Source organism: Simochromis diagramma, unplaced genomic scaffold (assembly GCF_900408965.1).
Source record: "Simochromis diagramma unplaced genomic scaffold, fSimDia1.1 OVJJ01000216.1, whole genome shotgun sequence".
Taxonomy (NCBI): Eukaryota; Metazoa; Chordata; class Actinopteri; order Cichliformes; family Cichlidae; genus Simochromis; species Simochromis diagramma.
The window spans coordinates 5,721,824-5,738,430 of record NW_024386883.1 but is presented as its reverse complement, the minus strand read 5'-3'; the positions used below and the strand labels follow the sequence as shown (position 1 = coordinate 5,738,430).

General features: G+C 42.7%; 1 protein-coding gene across 5 annotated transcripts in view; it reads left to right on the top strand.

Annotated features, from left to right (window-relative positions):
- Window positions 1–16,607, top strand: part of stard13a (StAR-related lipid transfer (START) domain containing 13a) — a 51,746-nt gene that overhangs the window by 33,152 nt on the left and 1,987 nt on the right. For 4 of the 5 annotated variants that reach the window (XM_040033301.1, XM_040033303.1, XM_040033304.1 and 1 more), the window contains 12 exons: window positions 6,422–6,493; window positions 7,372–7,453; window positions 8,728–8,791; window positions 9,073–10,388; window positions 11,367–11,537; window positions 12,123–12,282; window positions 12,410–12,608; window positions 12,960–13,173; window positions 14,097–14,211; window positions 14,735–14,986; window positions 15,756–15,973; window positions 16,429–16,605. In XM_040033301.1, coding sequence (XP_039889235.1) covers window positions 6,422–6,493; window positions 7,372–7,453; window positions 8,728–8,791; window positions 9,073–10,388; window positions 11,367–11,537; window positions 12,123–12,282; window positions 12,410–12,608; window positions 12,960–13,173; window positions 14,097–14,211; window positions 14,735–14,986; window positions 15,756–15,973; window positions 16,429–16,605 — 3,040 coding nt within the window. Of the gene's footprint in view, window positions 1–605; window positions 5,140–6,421; window positions 6,494–7,371; window positions 7,454–8,727; window positions 8,792–9,072; window positions 10,389–11,366; window positions 11,538–12,122; window positions 12,283–12,409; window positions 12,609–12,959; window positions 13,174–14,096; window positions 14,212–14,734; window positions 14,987–15,755; window positions 15,974–16,428; window positions 16,606–16,607 lie in introns of those variants that run through there. The other variant, XM_040033305.1, reaches the window with a different exon arrangement.

Below are 16,607 nucleotides of genomic sequence, written 5' to 3'. Positions count from 1 at the left end.
CATAATATTCCAGAAACTCGCTTTGCCGATCCGATCAGCTGTTCGTAACACTTCCTACTCCATCAGCGTGAACTATCGCATGTCCGCCATGACCTGCCTGAAACCGGAAGTGACGTCATTTTCGCGGAAATGTAGTTTTTTACCATCAAGGCCTCATGAGCCTATACTGGTGTTTTTAAAAGTTATGTTTGACTTTATGACTTTCTGTGTCGTTTCTGGGATGCTTAGGACTCATATTGCACTGCTGGAAATAGTTTATTTTGATGCATAAGCTGCTTTTTTGCAAATTTGCACTATAATATTTATTTTCGTTTTTCCTGCAGTGTATAGAAATTGGTGTATTTCAAAAATAAAACTATGAAGACACTCAAAATAAATTTCCTGTGGTGGGAAACTAGTTTGTGCAACTTTTTTGTATTTACAGTTTTGAGGGATAAGCCTCTTAAATTTCTCTAACTAGAAATATATGTTAAAAAACAAAAACGATTTTCAATTTTTTTGTAGTTTATTGCACTTTTTTGCAATTTATGTAATTATTATGCACTTAATGCATGCATATTATTAAAATTTAGGCTGTAATGGTTGTATTGATGTATAGCAACTTGAAATGCTCCCAACAATGGCTCTACAACATGTAAAAATATAATATAAGCTCTGGCGGACTTGGTTCTATGGTAGGTCTTAAAGGGTTAAACAGAGGAAGGAAGATTCTGATTGCAGGGCTTTAATGTTAGATTGCGTCTCCCCTGTTTGGAATTGGGCCTATTCCACAGTGGTTCCCACCTGATGCCTTAATTATGCTTCAGTGGGAAATCTATGAAAGGGTAACCACCTGAAGTGGTTCTTCCACTTCTAAATTCCAAGAAACATCATCTAGTCAGACATGTGGAGCCACTTCCACTCCAAAGATGTCTTTCATAAATCTGAAAGAACCCATAACAAATGCTTGAGGGCTGTAGTGTTCTTGTTTTTGTCTCTTCCCCCTACCCAACTGGTTACTTCCTGCACTTCCTGTCACGTGACTCAAGCTTCCCAAGGAGTAAATTTAACAGAACAACACTGTCACCGCAAAGGCCGCCTGTGTTCATTGAAAACGACAGCATGCTCTTTCTCTGTAAGGCTGCATTGTTGGTGCTCTTGAAACACATCAGGCAGTTAGTGGTCAATTTTTTTTCTCCCTCAAAATGCCATGCCACATAATTAGGAGCAGAAGCGTGTTAAGTCTTGTGCTACGTGTTATCCCTGCTTGATGATGAATGGGTCTCAAAGAATCCAGATGATGTATGAAGTAACTAAAAGAAACAGTGATATGCTGGAGGAGAGAGATGAACAGGAATGTAGACGGGGAAGCAAGTTTATGCCTGTGCTGGGTGATGGTATGACTTTTTAACTTTCACTCACTCCTATTTTTGCACTCTTACGTGCACTTCGCTCTTCTCAGCCCCCACACAAACACACTGTCTCCTTCACCCACTTCTGTTGCATTCCACTCCTCAGCAGCTGGTCGAGTGTGAGGCAGCCTTTAAAACAACACAACTCAGTGACATAAACAGCCGGTCACCGAAATCAGAGGCTTTTTAACAGCAGTAGTGCTTAATTCATGTCTCCAGGTACAATAAAGCCACTTTGAGCTTCTTCCTTGCTCACAAGTTGTTACCTCAGCAGGTAACCCCCTATATTTGATTACTTACTTTTATATTGGATGCCCTTCCTGACACAACCTCAAAGGGGTTTGTGTCTCCTCCTGTTCTCAAACCATTGGCTTTTCATGCATTAGACAAATGTGCAAACTGCTGCCCTGATTTATAAATGTGTATGGGTGACATACAGATGTGTTAAAGGCTTTCATAGTGGATCTAATCACTGTCTTGCAGCAGATTGCCCCCCTCTGAGCCTGGTTCTGCTGGTGGTTTCTTCCTGTTAAAAGTAGGCTTTTCCTTCCCACTTTTGCTAAGTGCTTGTTCAAAAGTGGTCCTTTGATCACTGGGTTTTCTCTGTATTATACTTTGCAATAAAAAGCTCCTGTTGTTGTGATTTGGCACTATATAATTAAAACTGAATTTCTTTGAATTGATTCAAACGCTACACAGCGTTCACATGACATTATTACCTAAATCTGTGAATCTGAATCTGATTTCATCGACAGCCACTTAACTATTTGACTGATTGCTCCCGACTGCTGATTGAGTCCATCTCTTTAGTTTAAGGCTTGAAATATGGTAATTGTGAGGCGCATGTATGTAATGCTAACATGATTTTTTATTCATAAAATCAGTGCAACTCCTGCATTTCTGCTCTGATGTTATCCTTCCTGTTTAAATTAACAGCCTAATCACTAAATGACAAAGGGGCTAATATGTGACGCAAGAGCCCAACACCATAATGGTTTCCTTTTGATTTCTCTAATAAAAGGCTTTAGCACCCTCTGTTGGAGAAAAAATGACATAACCAAACATACAGCTTGACCTTCACTTTTCTTCACTCATCCTATTAATCTAATCTGGTAACACTCAGTATTGCCCTGTGCCTTTATTAATTATGGTCAACTGCTTAATTACAGCAGTCCTCGCATTTGTGCCATATCGCATATATGTAGGGCTGAGTAAACTCTGCAGTCCTTCATGTGTGCATGCTTCCACCGATTCTGTGTCACAGTATATTTCCAAAGCTCGGTATTTGTCACAGATGCACTTCATGAGATAGAACAGGCATATTCCTCTTTAATGTCCTTTGCTTCCTTCTTCATTTTCTTCACTGCCTTAAAAAAAACCTTTAAGAGTAAAGGACTAAGTGCTTTAGCGTATGTAGGAATATGGCAGCTTTCCAGGCATCCTGTGTGTGTGTGTGTGTGTGTGTGTGTGTGTAGTCTGTGACTGCTCAGTGTTATTTGGACTAAAGGGACAGATCTTATAAAAAAAAATCTATTCAATTAAACTAAAAAAAAAAAAAAAAAAAAAAAAAAAAAGCTCTCTTGTGGGATTCACTTTAGCCCAGGAACTTCCTGCTGCTGTTCTTAGCTCACATGCCACTTTGAACACATGGGAAATTTAGAACAGGAAATGATGTAATCCAGGGGACTTTGGGGTCCTTGGGACCCAGTACGAGGCAGACATAACACAGATAAAAGGCTGCCAGAAAAGTCAGGGTTACTGGTGTGGGATGAAAAGCAGGAAATGAAAGGTAGAGAAAAGAAAGTTTCATTAAAAAAAGCTGTGAGGAGATTCGGGTGTTTGAATTATATGCGTTACATCAGATTGCTGGCACCCTTGTTATGTAAGAAATCAAATTACAGCCTCTTTGTCCCACACATGAACGCCATAACTCACAGACCAACCCACAGTCGAGCGCACTCGTACACATACCATCTGTCTGGCTGTTGTTGGCTTTCTGCCTGTTGTCGTATATTCTCCTCAGCACCAGTGCAGTGAGATATGCTGAAAGACAGCGTGGCGGGCAGCTCGGATTAGCTCCGTCTGACTGCGTGCACTGGGGTGTTTTGTGGCCTGCTAATAATATGTTTGTGTACTAATTAATCTCTTGATTAAATTCTGCACAGATGAATGGCAGTGCTTTGTTCCTGTGCTGAGAGCAGCTTTTCCGTTGCCAATTACACATGCACAAACATAGCAATGAAGTATGCCATTGTGTGTGTGTTTGTATTCTAGGCTTTTCAACTTTTTTCTTTTGACATTGGCTGCTTTTTCACTCATTTTCAGTCCAGTGTTTGTACTTGACCATTTTCAGAGGTACATTTTTTTTTATTAACTTGTGAGTCATTCAAGCATAAAAAGACACCTAACTCAAGGAACGAGCCAGCGTTGTGTCTACACATAACAGAAAACTTAGCAAAGAACCCATTTTAAATGTTATGCTTAAGCACCTTGTTACTAGCATCCTGTCAGAAAAACACAGAAGTTGTTCTCACTTCTTTAGTTAAAGCAAAGACCTGATACAGGACCTGTGAGATGCATCTGACCCTTCATTTGATCCATCTACTGTTACTGAAACCTCATCAGAAATGATCTCAGTGGAAGGGTGGCTGTCAAGAAACCATACTTAAAGAAGATCGTCAAGCTAGATCACCATCCTCACATTCAAAACCTGAAATCTCTTTGTGGTGCATATTTTTTAACCTGTGCATGCACGCATTTTAGTGTTTAAAATCTCAACATACACTAAGAAGACAGCTGGTGTGGTATGGCTTCCTCCTTGTGGTGTTCCCACAGGGTCCGTCCATCTCAGCTGCCACTCCCCACCCCAGCTGTCTGTCTCACCCTTGTTGCATTCTCTGACTCACTGGAGGCAACATCTGGACTCTTCTAAATGTCTAGTGTGTCTAATGCATGTGTGTTCGTACACATTTGTTGCTCGGATGTGTAGGCTTGTGCTATAAACCCAGAGACGGAAGGTTCGAGCGTCCTTGCTAACCAGCCAGTAGGTCCAGCTGACATGTGAAGTTGGCATCCACCACTTGTCAGGCTGCGACCTCGGGGTCTGGCTGATGCAAACGTCAACTGAAATTATTTCTTCATGGAATTCATGGGGCAACATCACTTCTGGTAATGACAATCATGGTGTGACACGAAGATGTGCAATTGACGGGAACAAGGATGAGTAAATTTAATGGAAGAAGCAAACGGGGCGGCTACATCCTTTGTTGAGAGAAGGATTCAGAGGAGGATGTGGTAGGAAAGGTTGATAAGAAGAAGGATGTAGAAAGAGCGCAGTGAGGGCAAAAGTAAGTAAATAAGTTTAAATGAGCACATAAAAATCTGAGGAATTAGTAAGAAATTAAAGCATGACAAGAAGAGCAGAGTTCAATTCAGCCTAAAGCAGAAAGTCTGTAAAAGTAGAGAGATGTTGTATGTAGATCCTAACTAATATGAAAGTGCGAGAGAGGAGGTTGAGGAGAAAATTAGAGGGAAGAGAAAACCTGCATGGGGCAGGCTGGAAGAGGGAGGCAGAGTTGTAAACACACGGGTTGGAAAGGCAGCGGGGAAGAAAGCGCAGAATCAATGCAACTTGACGGAAAGCTGCATAGCAGCGACTGGACGTGCCACGGGATGGAGAGGAAACGTCAGTCTGAGCAAAGGACAAAGGCATAGAAGCATGTCATCACCTACACCATGAGAGCTCCCAGTAAGTTTTCACGTTTCTCCTGAAAGCCTCTCGCCCGTGAAATGCTTCTCTCTGGGATCTCTCGGTCTCTGCAGTCTATTTTCAGAGAACTGGAAATATTTTTACCCCGAGCGCTGCTTCATATGTGACTTAGAGAGAGGAGTTATGCTGAGAATGTTGGAAGAGGGTTGTAATTGCTGGATTGTGGTAATGGGATCATTTCCTCTGGCCATTCTCATCTCTGAGGGTGAAGTCTGACATTTGTTTTATTTCCCTGCTGAACTTTGTCCTCTGTGTTTCTGCGGTGACTTTCTCAGGCAGTGCCAGCACCTCTGTGAGAGTGAATGAGACACGTGAGAGTGAATGAGTGTGGCTTTGACAGAGAGATCAGATAAGAGCCATGAAAGTAAAACGATGAAGTTACAGTTGCTCTTATTTGACCTTTAATACTTATCATTTAACATTTCATTTTTTTCACATGTAAATGCCTTCCCATTCTTTCAATTCCTTATTATTTATGATTTTTGTATTTTTCTAGCATGTCTCAGTGCGTATTTTAAGTCATATTGCACCTAAAACACATGATTGCTGTCACCAGATTATTAAGATGTCTTTGTCAGCACAAAGAGGCGCTGCAGAGCGGTTTAATAAGTGTCTGCTCATAAAGTGAGCGTACTGTACACACACATACCCACACACTTGTGCATTTCAGGGCTGCCAGTTTAGAGGTGTGTGCAGTACATAGGCTTGTGGAAGAAAGTAGTAAAACAAATGCCTGTAAAATGTCTCAAGGTGTTGGCGGCTGGTGTATCTATATCTGTAGTACAGATGTAATGTTAGACAATGTACGCTGCTTCCTTTGTCCACTCAAGATAATGTGCATCCTTCTCTGGCAGATTTCCAGCTTTTCCAGTCTCATCATTCCTCTTAATTCCCAGAGGGAAGTCTCGTTTTCTGAGATGTTCCTCCTCTGTTTCCGTAACACGCTCAGAGATGGATCATGGAAAATGAGTCACTGCGAGTCTGTCTTTAATTTGAGTTATCATGTTTTTCAATTTATTAATTAAGACTTTCAAAATGTTGACCTTGTTCGGCTGCGATTCTCAGAAAGGAAATCATTTGGGGACTTTCCTCCATAAAATTTGGTTGTGGTGATATATAATGCAAACTAGAAGCTGTAAACTTGTAAAAATACATCGTACTAAAAATATAGTTGAACAGTAGAGATCCTACATGATAAAAAAAACATACATATGTTGATGTTTGCTCTCAACATGCCTCTACTGCTTTCTTTGCTTTTCAGAGATTGAGGCTAAGGAGGCTTGCGACTGGCTTCGAGCAGCGGGATTTCCACAGTACGCTCAGCTGTATGAAGGTATCACGCACACAGAGGAGCCAAAGTTCAGCTTTTACCCAGCTGACTTGTTTCACACAAGGACCTCCTCTTTCAAATCTCTCCTTTTGTTTATTCTCTGCATTCTGTGTTCTTTCTCTGTTTTATTTTTCCACCATCTGTGCTTCTCTCTCTCTTTCTGCCATCTCTCCATCCTTGTATCCTCGTCTTCTGGGCCACTGCGTTCTATTTCCAGGCTTCAGTTCCTGTCTGGAGGGAGGGGTCATGGGAAAGGCCTTGTTATCACTGCTGGGACTCTCATAGCTTCTACTTCTGTCTTCTTTCTCCCACCTTTCTCCTTGTGCCCTACACATTCTCAATAGCAATTATTCATGTGATGATCATTGGATTTTTTATACGTTTCAAACATAAACAGGAAATGGCCTAATCTAAGAAGTTGCTCTTAAAGCACAACAGTTCATCTTTAGCAGCACACACACACACACACACACACACACACACACACACACACGCATGCACACATATGCACACACACAGCTTCTCTGAGAAAACTTGAGAGCTTCAGTAATGTTGGGTTGTGGATGCCGGGCTCTGGGACTCTGTGGCTGCTCCCCAGGCAAACATGAAGCCTGCAGTCTGCAACCACACGCTGAGAATCACCAAAATAAAAAAAAGCTTGAGTCATTTTAGCATTGGCGCTCTGTGGGATTTGAGCTATTTTGGGATTTGAAAGCGTGTGCGTATGTGTGTGCATTCAGAAAACTTGAGATGCAGATGAGGAGTGTTAACAGTGGTGGCAGCAGACTTCTTTAACAGTTAACTCAAGGAGGAATATGCAGACTCATGTTATCTGTTAGTCATTAACTAAAAAACTCATTTTCTCTGTCTCTTTCATCCAGATTCCCAGTTTCCGCTTGACATTTCGTCTGTTAAAAGGGACCACGACTTTTTGGACCGGGATCTGGTGGAGCCTCTTTGTCGGTAAGGACGCCGGCACGTCGACGCGTTTCAGTGTTTACACTTATGCCTCCACCCGTACACACTTAAGACCAGAAAAATTCTAGCTTCCTTTTCCTGCTCAGTTCTCTGGCTTGTCCTGCGGCCTCATGCTAACTGCTACTCATTAGATGTCTGACCCCCCTCTCCTTAATGAACTCCCCTTCCACCCATATACTTTGAAGCTTTGATCTGGTCACCTCCCCTCCCCTCTGTCGAACTCTGATCTCCCATTCAAAGAGGAGAGACCCTCGGGGGGAAAAGCAGGGGGCGAGGAATGGGTGAGAGTAGTGGGGAAGGAGTGAAGGGATGCCAGTACTTCCCAACACTTCCCCACTTTGTGGTGTTTCTTTCCACATGTATTTGATTTTTCCTCTTCAGATCTCCTGTTTTCATTTTACTAAAGCTTTACATGGTTGCAACAGCTTATCCTGCTCCTTATCTGCTTCTTTTCTCTCTCCTGCTTACCCCCCATCTCCCCAGTGTCTATGGCAGAGGAGGGTGTGGTAATTAAAACGTTAGTGACTCCTGACAGCTATACCGTGAGAGAACACACATCAGATCCCCTGAAAGTGTCTCAAGAGCTATAAAACATGCTCATAATGTGTTGTTTAAATGTTAAATTATATAGTCATTTTCGCTGTGACACAAGTTGTGCAGAGCAATTCTTGTCTGGCCATTTGTATGAGAGGACAGAGAGGTTTACAGTGAACGAAGGAGGATTTCCTACTGTGTTGTTAGAGGGCTGAAATCCTTTCAAATGACAGAGGTCATGAGCCCTGAAACGTGTTTTTAACAATCCCGTCTTAAAGGCACGGACACAGACACCACCCCGCTAAAGAGCCACTCATCACATCCTAAATGAAGGTGGAGACAGTGGAAGTTTTCCTCAGGGTGAAGGGAGAAACGTGAAGGGGAGGAGCTGGCCGTGTTCGGGACTGAGAATCAATTTCAGGGGTGTGATGCCAGCAGAGAAAAGTAGAAGAAGAGAAGGAGAAAATCAGCGTGGAACATGTGTGTAGACAGACTACAATGAAGATAGTGTCTGAGAAGAAGCTTTAAAGCAGGCAGTGAAGAAGCATATCTGAAAGTGACTAATAGACCCAGCAGGGATGTGAGAAGGTGGTAGTGAAAAGCGAGAAAAGAGACTGAAAGGGAGCGGCGTCAGAGTGCAGATGGATAGAGACACACAACAGACAAATCGCATCCAGAAGAGCAGCTTTAGATGCAGCATTTGACTGTGCGCTTGTCTGTTGCAGGCGTCTGAATACTCTGAACAAGTGCGCCTCCATGAAACTGGACGTCAGTCAACCCAAGAAGAAAGTAAGTCAAAAATTTTGCCAATGAATTACAAGAACAGAGGTTTTTGCAGCTTGATTGTTGTTCCTCAATTACTATACACAGCTACAGTACTTGCTTGCCTGAAAATTATGGTGTGGTGTACTGTCAGTCACCGTGATGAAATGCATTTTGATTCATACTGTAAAATTGTTAGCTTGTTCAACAATGGATCCCAAATCTTTCAATAAATTTAAGCTATGTTTATTTTCTAGTATCCTAAACTTAAGACAGTAGAAGCTCATACTTCCTTTTTCCTTCCACAGGGTGATGACTCCGATGAAGATGATCCATTGGCTATCAGTAAAAGGTGGACGTTCGAGTGGAGCAGCCGACGCTGGTCTCGCCTACAAGACTTCCTGTCTGACAGCACCAATGAAAGCAGCCCGACAGGTCAGGGGGAGGGTCTGCACAGCACAGTGAGCAGCGAGAGTGTGCTGACAGACCTGAGTGAGCAGGAGATCACGGAAATCTCCTCGCTACACAGCGAGGACTCTGCCTCTGCCATGCCCGACTCCATATCGATGGCCTCCCTCTCTGCTTCCTATCAACCGCCACGGGAGCTCCCACACTACAACTCCCTGCCGATCAAAAGCAGCCGCCACGGGCAAGGGAGGCGGAATAAAGCCAAAGAGTTTTTGCGGCGAATGGAAATAATGCGTACTTGGGGGCCATCGACGAGGCGCAAGGGCTCAAACCGCAGGCCACCGCTGGTCATCAGCGGGCCGGTGTTACAGGGGGAGGAACCTCAGGCGCTGCAGATGCTCCAGTGTACGCCTATCAGCCAATTAGAGCAGAGCCCTAAACACAGCCACCAAACTGATGGTGACATTTCCCCTGACTCTCTTAGCAAGGATTGTAAAGACCAGGTCACAGTGAGTGTGAGCCCCAGCAACGAGACTGTGGAGCTCCCTGTGAAGGAGCCTGTGTGCATAAAGCCCCGCACTGCCAGCAAGAGAAGCAGCATGTATCTGGAGGATATGGTGTTGCCTTCTCAGGGTAAAAGGACCGAAGGTCAGAGCCAGTTTGGCAGACACCAGTTTCACTCATATGAAAACCTCCTCATTCACATCCCCAAAGACCATAAACCAGGCACCTTTCCAAAAGCCCTCTCCATAGAAAGCCTGGCGCCTTCCCCTGGTGACAGAAACAACGACCCTCACGTGCATGCCCGAACTTCTCCCCGTGACAATGGCCTGGGTGAACCCTGGTCTGGTAAACCTTTGTCTAAACCCTGTCCTGGAGCTCCACGGGGCAGCAGAGTGAGTGTTTATGACAACGTGCCAGGCTCCCATTTGTATGCCAGCACAGGAGACCTGCTGGACTTGGAGAAAGAGGACAATCTGTTCCCTCACCTGGATGACATTATCCAGCATGTCAGTGGTCTGCAGCAAATTGTGAACCACTGGAGCCGTAGCGTGCTGCCCGAAGGGGAGACGGGGGAGGGGGAGGAGGAAGGGGAGGGCCGGACCACTCCCAGCGAAGGTGAGAGAGACGGGGTCTCCTTAAATGACACAGATTCAACAGGGACCAGCCGGGAGAGGAGAGACTCTGGAGTTGGGGCCTCCCTCACAAGACCACGGTGAGCAGCCCTTCAGCTTTTTAAAGGATAATTATGGTTTTATTACTACTTGAGTTGTGTTTTTATAGTTTTGGCCCTAAATTGTATTGATTATATTAACAGTGTAATCACTACAATCATGGCTGAGATCTTGAAGCACGCCAAAGTACTCATGATGTATATAAGCAACAGTTTATTTGGGGAAAAAACAAAAGAGCACAACCAAAGTGTTAATGAAGCAGTGCACAGTAAAAAGGGTGGTGATCCTGGGTTAAATTGTGTTTATATTTACAGCTCGTTGTTCACTTTCATTGGTGGTATAGATTCTAAATGATAAACCATAAAAAAAGGGTCAGTTACTGCTTGTATGTTTCATTTTCTCTTGCCTGCGTAAGAGTAAATAGCTAATAGATAGACATCAGGCTTAACTGCTGCCTAGCAACACCTCTGTCAAGTATCCAGTACTGAAAAATTGGTGCGATGCCCTTTGTTGTCCATATATGCCTCTCTGGACATGTACTATAAATGTTGGGAGTCCAAATATATTGCATGGTTCCTCTGAAGTTAAAATCGGGCTCCAGCAGCCTGTGCTTGATGAATCAAGTGGGTGCCTTTCAAAGCTGAAGTCTTCTCACTCCACATCAGCACTTTGTCCTCCACCTTTGAACAGTTCTTACTAAGTTCATTAAGAAAAGTAATATATGCTTCTCCTACTCTCTGCTGGAGAATCATAAGAGCCCCTGATGGTTGAATGGTTGATTTTTAATCAAGGACCTCCTCTTTAACATTGAACAGGTTGGGTAATGTTTCTACTGGCTGCCTTCAGCAAATCAAATCTGTCTAACCTGAAGTTTTGTTTTAAACCAGTACAATTATATTCTTCCCTAAACGCTAGTTCCACAAAACTATAATAACAAGACTCAAAATAAACTAGACTCATATTTACAGTGACTGAATCACAGTGTCTGATTGTTTGCTGGTATTTTCTTCCCATCCCAGTCTACGATGGCCCAGTTTCAGAACTTCAGATCATCTCAACCAGCCGGCATCTTCTCTGCAGATCAGCAGCCAATCAGCGGGCCAGCTCAGCCTGCTGCAAAAGTTTTCCCTGCTCCGCCTCACCGCCATCATGGAGAAATACTCGATGTCCAACAAACACGGCTGGACGTGGTGGGCGTGCATTACAATCACTGCACAAATTCAAGTCTATGTTTGTCTTTCAGTCATTCATTTATTATAAAACTAGAAATTCACAACCTGTCAAACATACACGCAAAGTATCTCAAACTGTTCTATACATTTCTTTATCAAACCTCTTTCTTCATCTCCCCGTCTTTTTTTCCTCAAATATAAAAAATATAAACCATCTTTTTGGTTTTTCCTTATGTGGTCCAGGTTAGCAAGGTACAGTATGTTCTATACGCGTGACACTTTTTGCAGTGGTTATTTTTACTGCTTCCATTAACTCTGCAGAAGAGCTGAAACAGCAGGACCATATGGCCAACCATCAGCTTCATTTGGTTTCAAAACATGCATGCAGTTGGGCTCGTGCATGCCGCGGTGTTTGAACAAACTGGCTTTAGGTTGTCACCCCCACACACCTTCATCAGTTGATTATGCTCTCCAAACACAAGCTTTGACTTGTTTACGGTGACCTTTGTTTACTCCTGTCAACCGGCATTTAAATAAAGAGAAGATAATCAAAGTATGTGCCACTTTTTCTGCCACACACCTAATTCTCTCTATTGCTTTCAGGTCTGTGCCAAAGTTTATGAAGCGCATGAAGGTGCCAGACTACAAAGAGAAGAGTGTGTTCGGGGTTCCCCTCATTGTCCATGTCCAGCGCTGTGGTTTTCCACTCCCCCTGTGTTTACAGCAAGCCCTCAGCCACCTCAGAACACATTGTCTGGACCAGGTTAGAATCAATAAAACTTTGTCCTTCTTAAAGCGCTACTGAAGGCGTGAATAAGCCGATAAACAGTTAATGCCCTGCCTGTCTCTTTCCTGTGACTTTCCCTTTCCTTCTGGTCTTCTTCTCTTAGGTTGGATTGTTCAGGAAGTCCGGCGTGAAGTCTCGTATTCAGGCGTTGAGGCAGCAGTGCGAGTTGTCTCCTGACTGCGTGAACTATGAAGACCAATCAGCTTACGATGTTGCAGACATGGTCAAACAGTTCTTCAGAGACCTGCCTGAACCTCTCCTCACAAGCAAGCTAGGAGAAACCTTCCTGCATATTTACCAGTGTAAGCCACCTCAGAGGCACACCTGCAGTCATTTGCATGTGACTGTAAATAGCTTTAATGGTTTAGTTGGCCTTAGTAAACAGGCAAACACAGTATATGTGATCTGTTTGTTCTTCTAATCAAAAATTAAAATCACATTTTAATTTCTGAACCAGTAAAAAACAGCTTCAATCTTTAATCAACGATATTCTATAAAACAACGTTGTTAATTGTATCCAAAATCATAAATCATATTCAGTCAAATATTGAAAACAGTATTTGCTATATAATGAAGAATTTCTATTGTTTAAAACCTTAACCACATTGTTTATTTGACCCCTCACTCCTCCTCACGTCCATATTTTTCTTCAGATGTCCCAAAGGAGCAGAGACTGCAGGCCGTCCGAGCGGCCATCTTGTTAATGCCAGACGAAAACAGGGAGGTTCTGCAGACGCTGCTCTACTTCCTGCGTGACGTTACATCAATGGTGGAGGAGAACCAGATGACACCCATGAACCTGGCTGTTTGTCTGGGGCCGTCGCTCTTCCACCTCAGCATACTGAAGAGCGAAGCCTTATCACCAAGGTGCACATATGGGATGATGAACACGCTGATTCTTGCATAAAAAAAACATAGAAGCTGATGAAAGTGAAATTAATAACTCGTATTTGCCTTAAACATTTGATTACATTTAATTACACTGTTTTAATTGTTTTTAGTTCTCCATAAATTCCACAAATTTACTCCTTTTGCTAAAATCTGATGCCACACAACACTAGTCTTTACAAATATTTCCTTGCATATAAAAATATCTCTCAAATTTCTCTTTTTAACAACTTTTGGATTCTGGAAAACTGATTTTTACTGATATTTGTAACTGATTTTATGCTTTGTTAATTGAGCAAATCTAAATACTACTAAACATTTAACTATTACAGTCATCAGTTAACAAAAGAAGGATTCAGTTGGTTCTCAGTTTTGTTCACAGTTATGGATTATTCTGAGCAGTGTAAAAATGTCAGTATAAACGAAGATTGTAATTATGTGTCAGTACATTTAGAAAATCAACAATCATGGTAAAAAAGAAGATACGTCCCATTTCAGTTATAAGGTTTCATGTTTGAGGATAAAATTCAATAGTACTTGGTCCTTACCAGGTGTTAAAATTAGATGTTTAAAACCTCAGATGTGTCATTATTTATTTATTAAAATCGAAGCAAAAGTGCAGACACACTGTGAAAAGAGAAGTACACATTTATTTCTTCCTCCATAGAAAATAATGGGGTAAGTAGCAGCAAGGTTCTGCTAATCAAATGGTGTAACCACCCCTATAAAGACTGTTTGTAGTGCTACCACTGATTCTCCTTCCTTGTTGTAATGTTTGCTATAATTTGCATGAAGATCATTTGTATGTTAGGGATCTGCACATGATTCTGTCCATTAATGACTCCGTATATATCACCTGTTGTACAGTTCTGTATATTCAATAATAGTTTGTGTTCCTCAAGGTCAATTCAGAGGAAGTACACTACAGGCCAACCCGATCAGAAAGACCTCAGCGAGAACCTGGCTGCCACTCAGGGCCTGGCACACATGATCACCGAGTGCCAACGTCTGTTTCAGGTCAGGATCAAATACGCCACTATTTATTTCTGTTCACAAAGAAATAATACATGACTCTATCTTTATGTAAGACACTGACAAACAAACAAGCTGACTGATGTTTGCCCTGCTGTGTGGTTAGTAGTCAAGGCCACGTTATAATTGCATTTAATGAGCTCATTTCTAAAACTGTAGCTCATCATTACTTTGAGGCTGTCAGCGTGTACTGTATGCTGCTGCTTTCAGGGAGAGAGACAAACAGATTTGATTACTATGCATGCGGTTTGAAGGGTTTTCATACAGGACTGAATGATTAGCTCTTCTTAACCCACAGAGGACTGCAGAATTCCTCCAACACAGGGAAATGACCAGTGAGGTTATGTTTAGAAGATAATGGATATTAAAACGTTTTACCAAACTGACAGGAGCTGCTGTAATACACTATTAAACGTATAACTACAGTTCATTTTCCTCTGTAAAAGTTGTTGTATTTAGCTGAAGTGGTGCTGTGTGATCTGATTCACTTTCTCTGGCTGTTCCACAGATCCCAGAGGAAATGGTGACCCAGTCCCACAACTCCTACATGGAAGCTGAGCTGATGGTGCCCCCGCTGGACGAGCTTTGCAAAGCTCACGAGGAGGAAGTGGATGTGGACGAGGAAGAAGAAGATGAGGAAGGATCCTATCATGCACACCTAGAAAGGCTGATCCAGAACCTGCTGAAAGAGGCCAAAGATAAGAGCAAAGGCTGGGTGTCTCGCTCAACTACTGACCATACGGAACTGTCATTTAAAAAGGTATGTGTGGCTACTGAATCTCTAGAATAATGGATGGATATTGGGAGGGTTTGGAAGAAACTGGATGCAGAGCAAGGACCACAGTCATACAGGCATAGAAGCTGTCAGTAACGCCCAGTAACACTCGATTGCTGGGGAAAGTGTATGTTGCACAACCAGTTGGCTAGTGGTTGTGACTGAGAGGATCCTGGCAATTGCAGCAGTGAAATTTCTGCAAACACTTGCAAACTACTTGCTCAATGACGATGCAAACTACAAATGTTGGAAAGCTGAATCTTTTGGAATGAGGCCATTTCCAGTTTAAGATGCACTTTTTCAAGTTTTACTACAACGTGAAGAGATGGTAAACTGTTTGCAGAGTCAGCATCTTCCATACAAATACTGATCACTGTAGTTTGCTAGTAACAAAAGGGTTTTTTTGGGGGGGGGTTTGACCATCTCTATATTTGCATGTGATTTAAACCTAGCTACAGCCAGCAGCCACTTGCCAACTAATTAGAAAATGCATATTTTTCTTTAGCAACAGAACGTTGCCCGGGGGTTTCTGACTAGTCTCTTGACCTCTGTGACTTGGGCTTGAAGTGGAAATCAGAAAAATATTGTTCTTATTCATGTCTGCGCAAGCAGATTATCAGAAACATATACTGATTACATCTACATCTAACCACTTAGTCTGGTCTAGGAAAATCAAATCTATAAAGTTTCTAGTATTGCCCTTGAGATACACCTTTACATAATATTTCACTCTTCCAATGTGTTTCTCTCTAAGGTAGGAGACGGTAACCCTCTGAGGAGGTGGAGAGTGTGTGTCGAGGTGTCGGCAGCTCCCGCTGAGGTGCTGCATCGGCTGCTGAGAGAACGCCCGCTGTGGGAGACTGAATTACAGCAGGAGAAGATTCTGGAGACGCTGGACAAACAGACGGACGTGTACCTGTACTCCTGCTGCAACATGCCACCTCAACCCACCTGTGAATATGTGGTACTAAGGTCAGGGAAACTAAATTTCGTTTGCATTTTCTTTTTGCAATCGGTGTTCTCCCTCACATAAAGACTGACGTGTTGAATGAAAAGATTAAGCAGAAAGAGCAACAGTATGTCTGTTTAAACAGGGCTTTACATACAGGAGAATTTTTAAAATACCACACTGGGTAAAAAGAAGAGCTGTGACAAGCGGCTGATTAGTTGTTGGAAAGAAAATTGATATGTTCTCCAACTCCTACAAATGTAATGGGGGCAGGTTCTTCATATGTGACAGTTTGCAGCTTTTATTCTTGGCAAGACGAGACATTTATTATTTAATAATATGAACATTTTGATTGCCTGTTTCAAAAATTTAATCGCCCGAGAATTTATATGAAATTGTTCCTGAAAATAAACCCTTGATAGTTGAAGCCCTAATAAGAAAGAATACCTCAAATTGACTCCTTGCTTGTGTCCTTTAGATCATGGCGTACAGACCTCTGTAAAGGCTCCTCTGCGCTTGTTAGTGTGTCTGTCGATCATGAAGACAGCCCACCGATAGGATCAGTGAGGGGGGTTGTGCTGGAGTCACAGTACCTCTTAGAGCCCTGTGGGACGGGGAGGACCAGACTCACCCATATCTCCAGAGTGGACCTCAGGT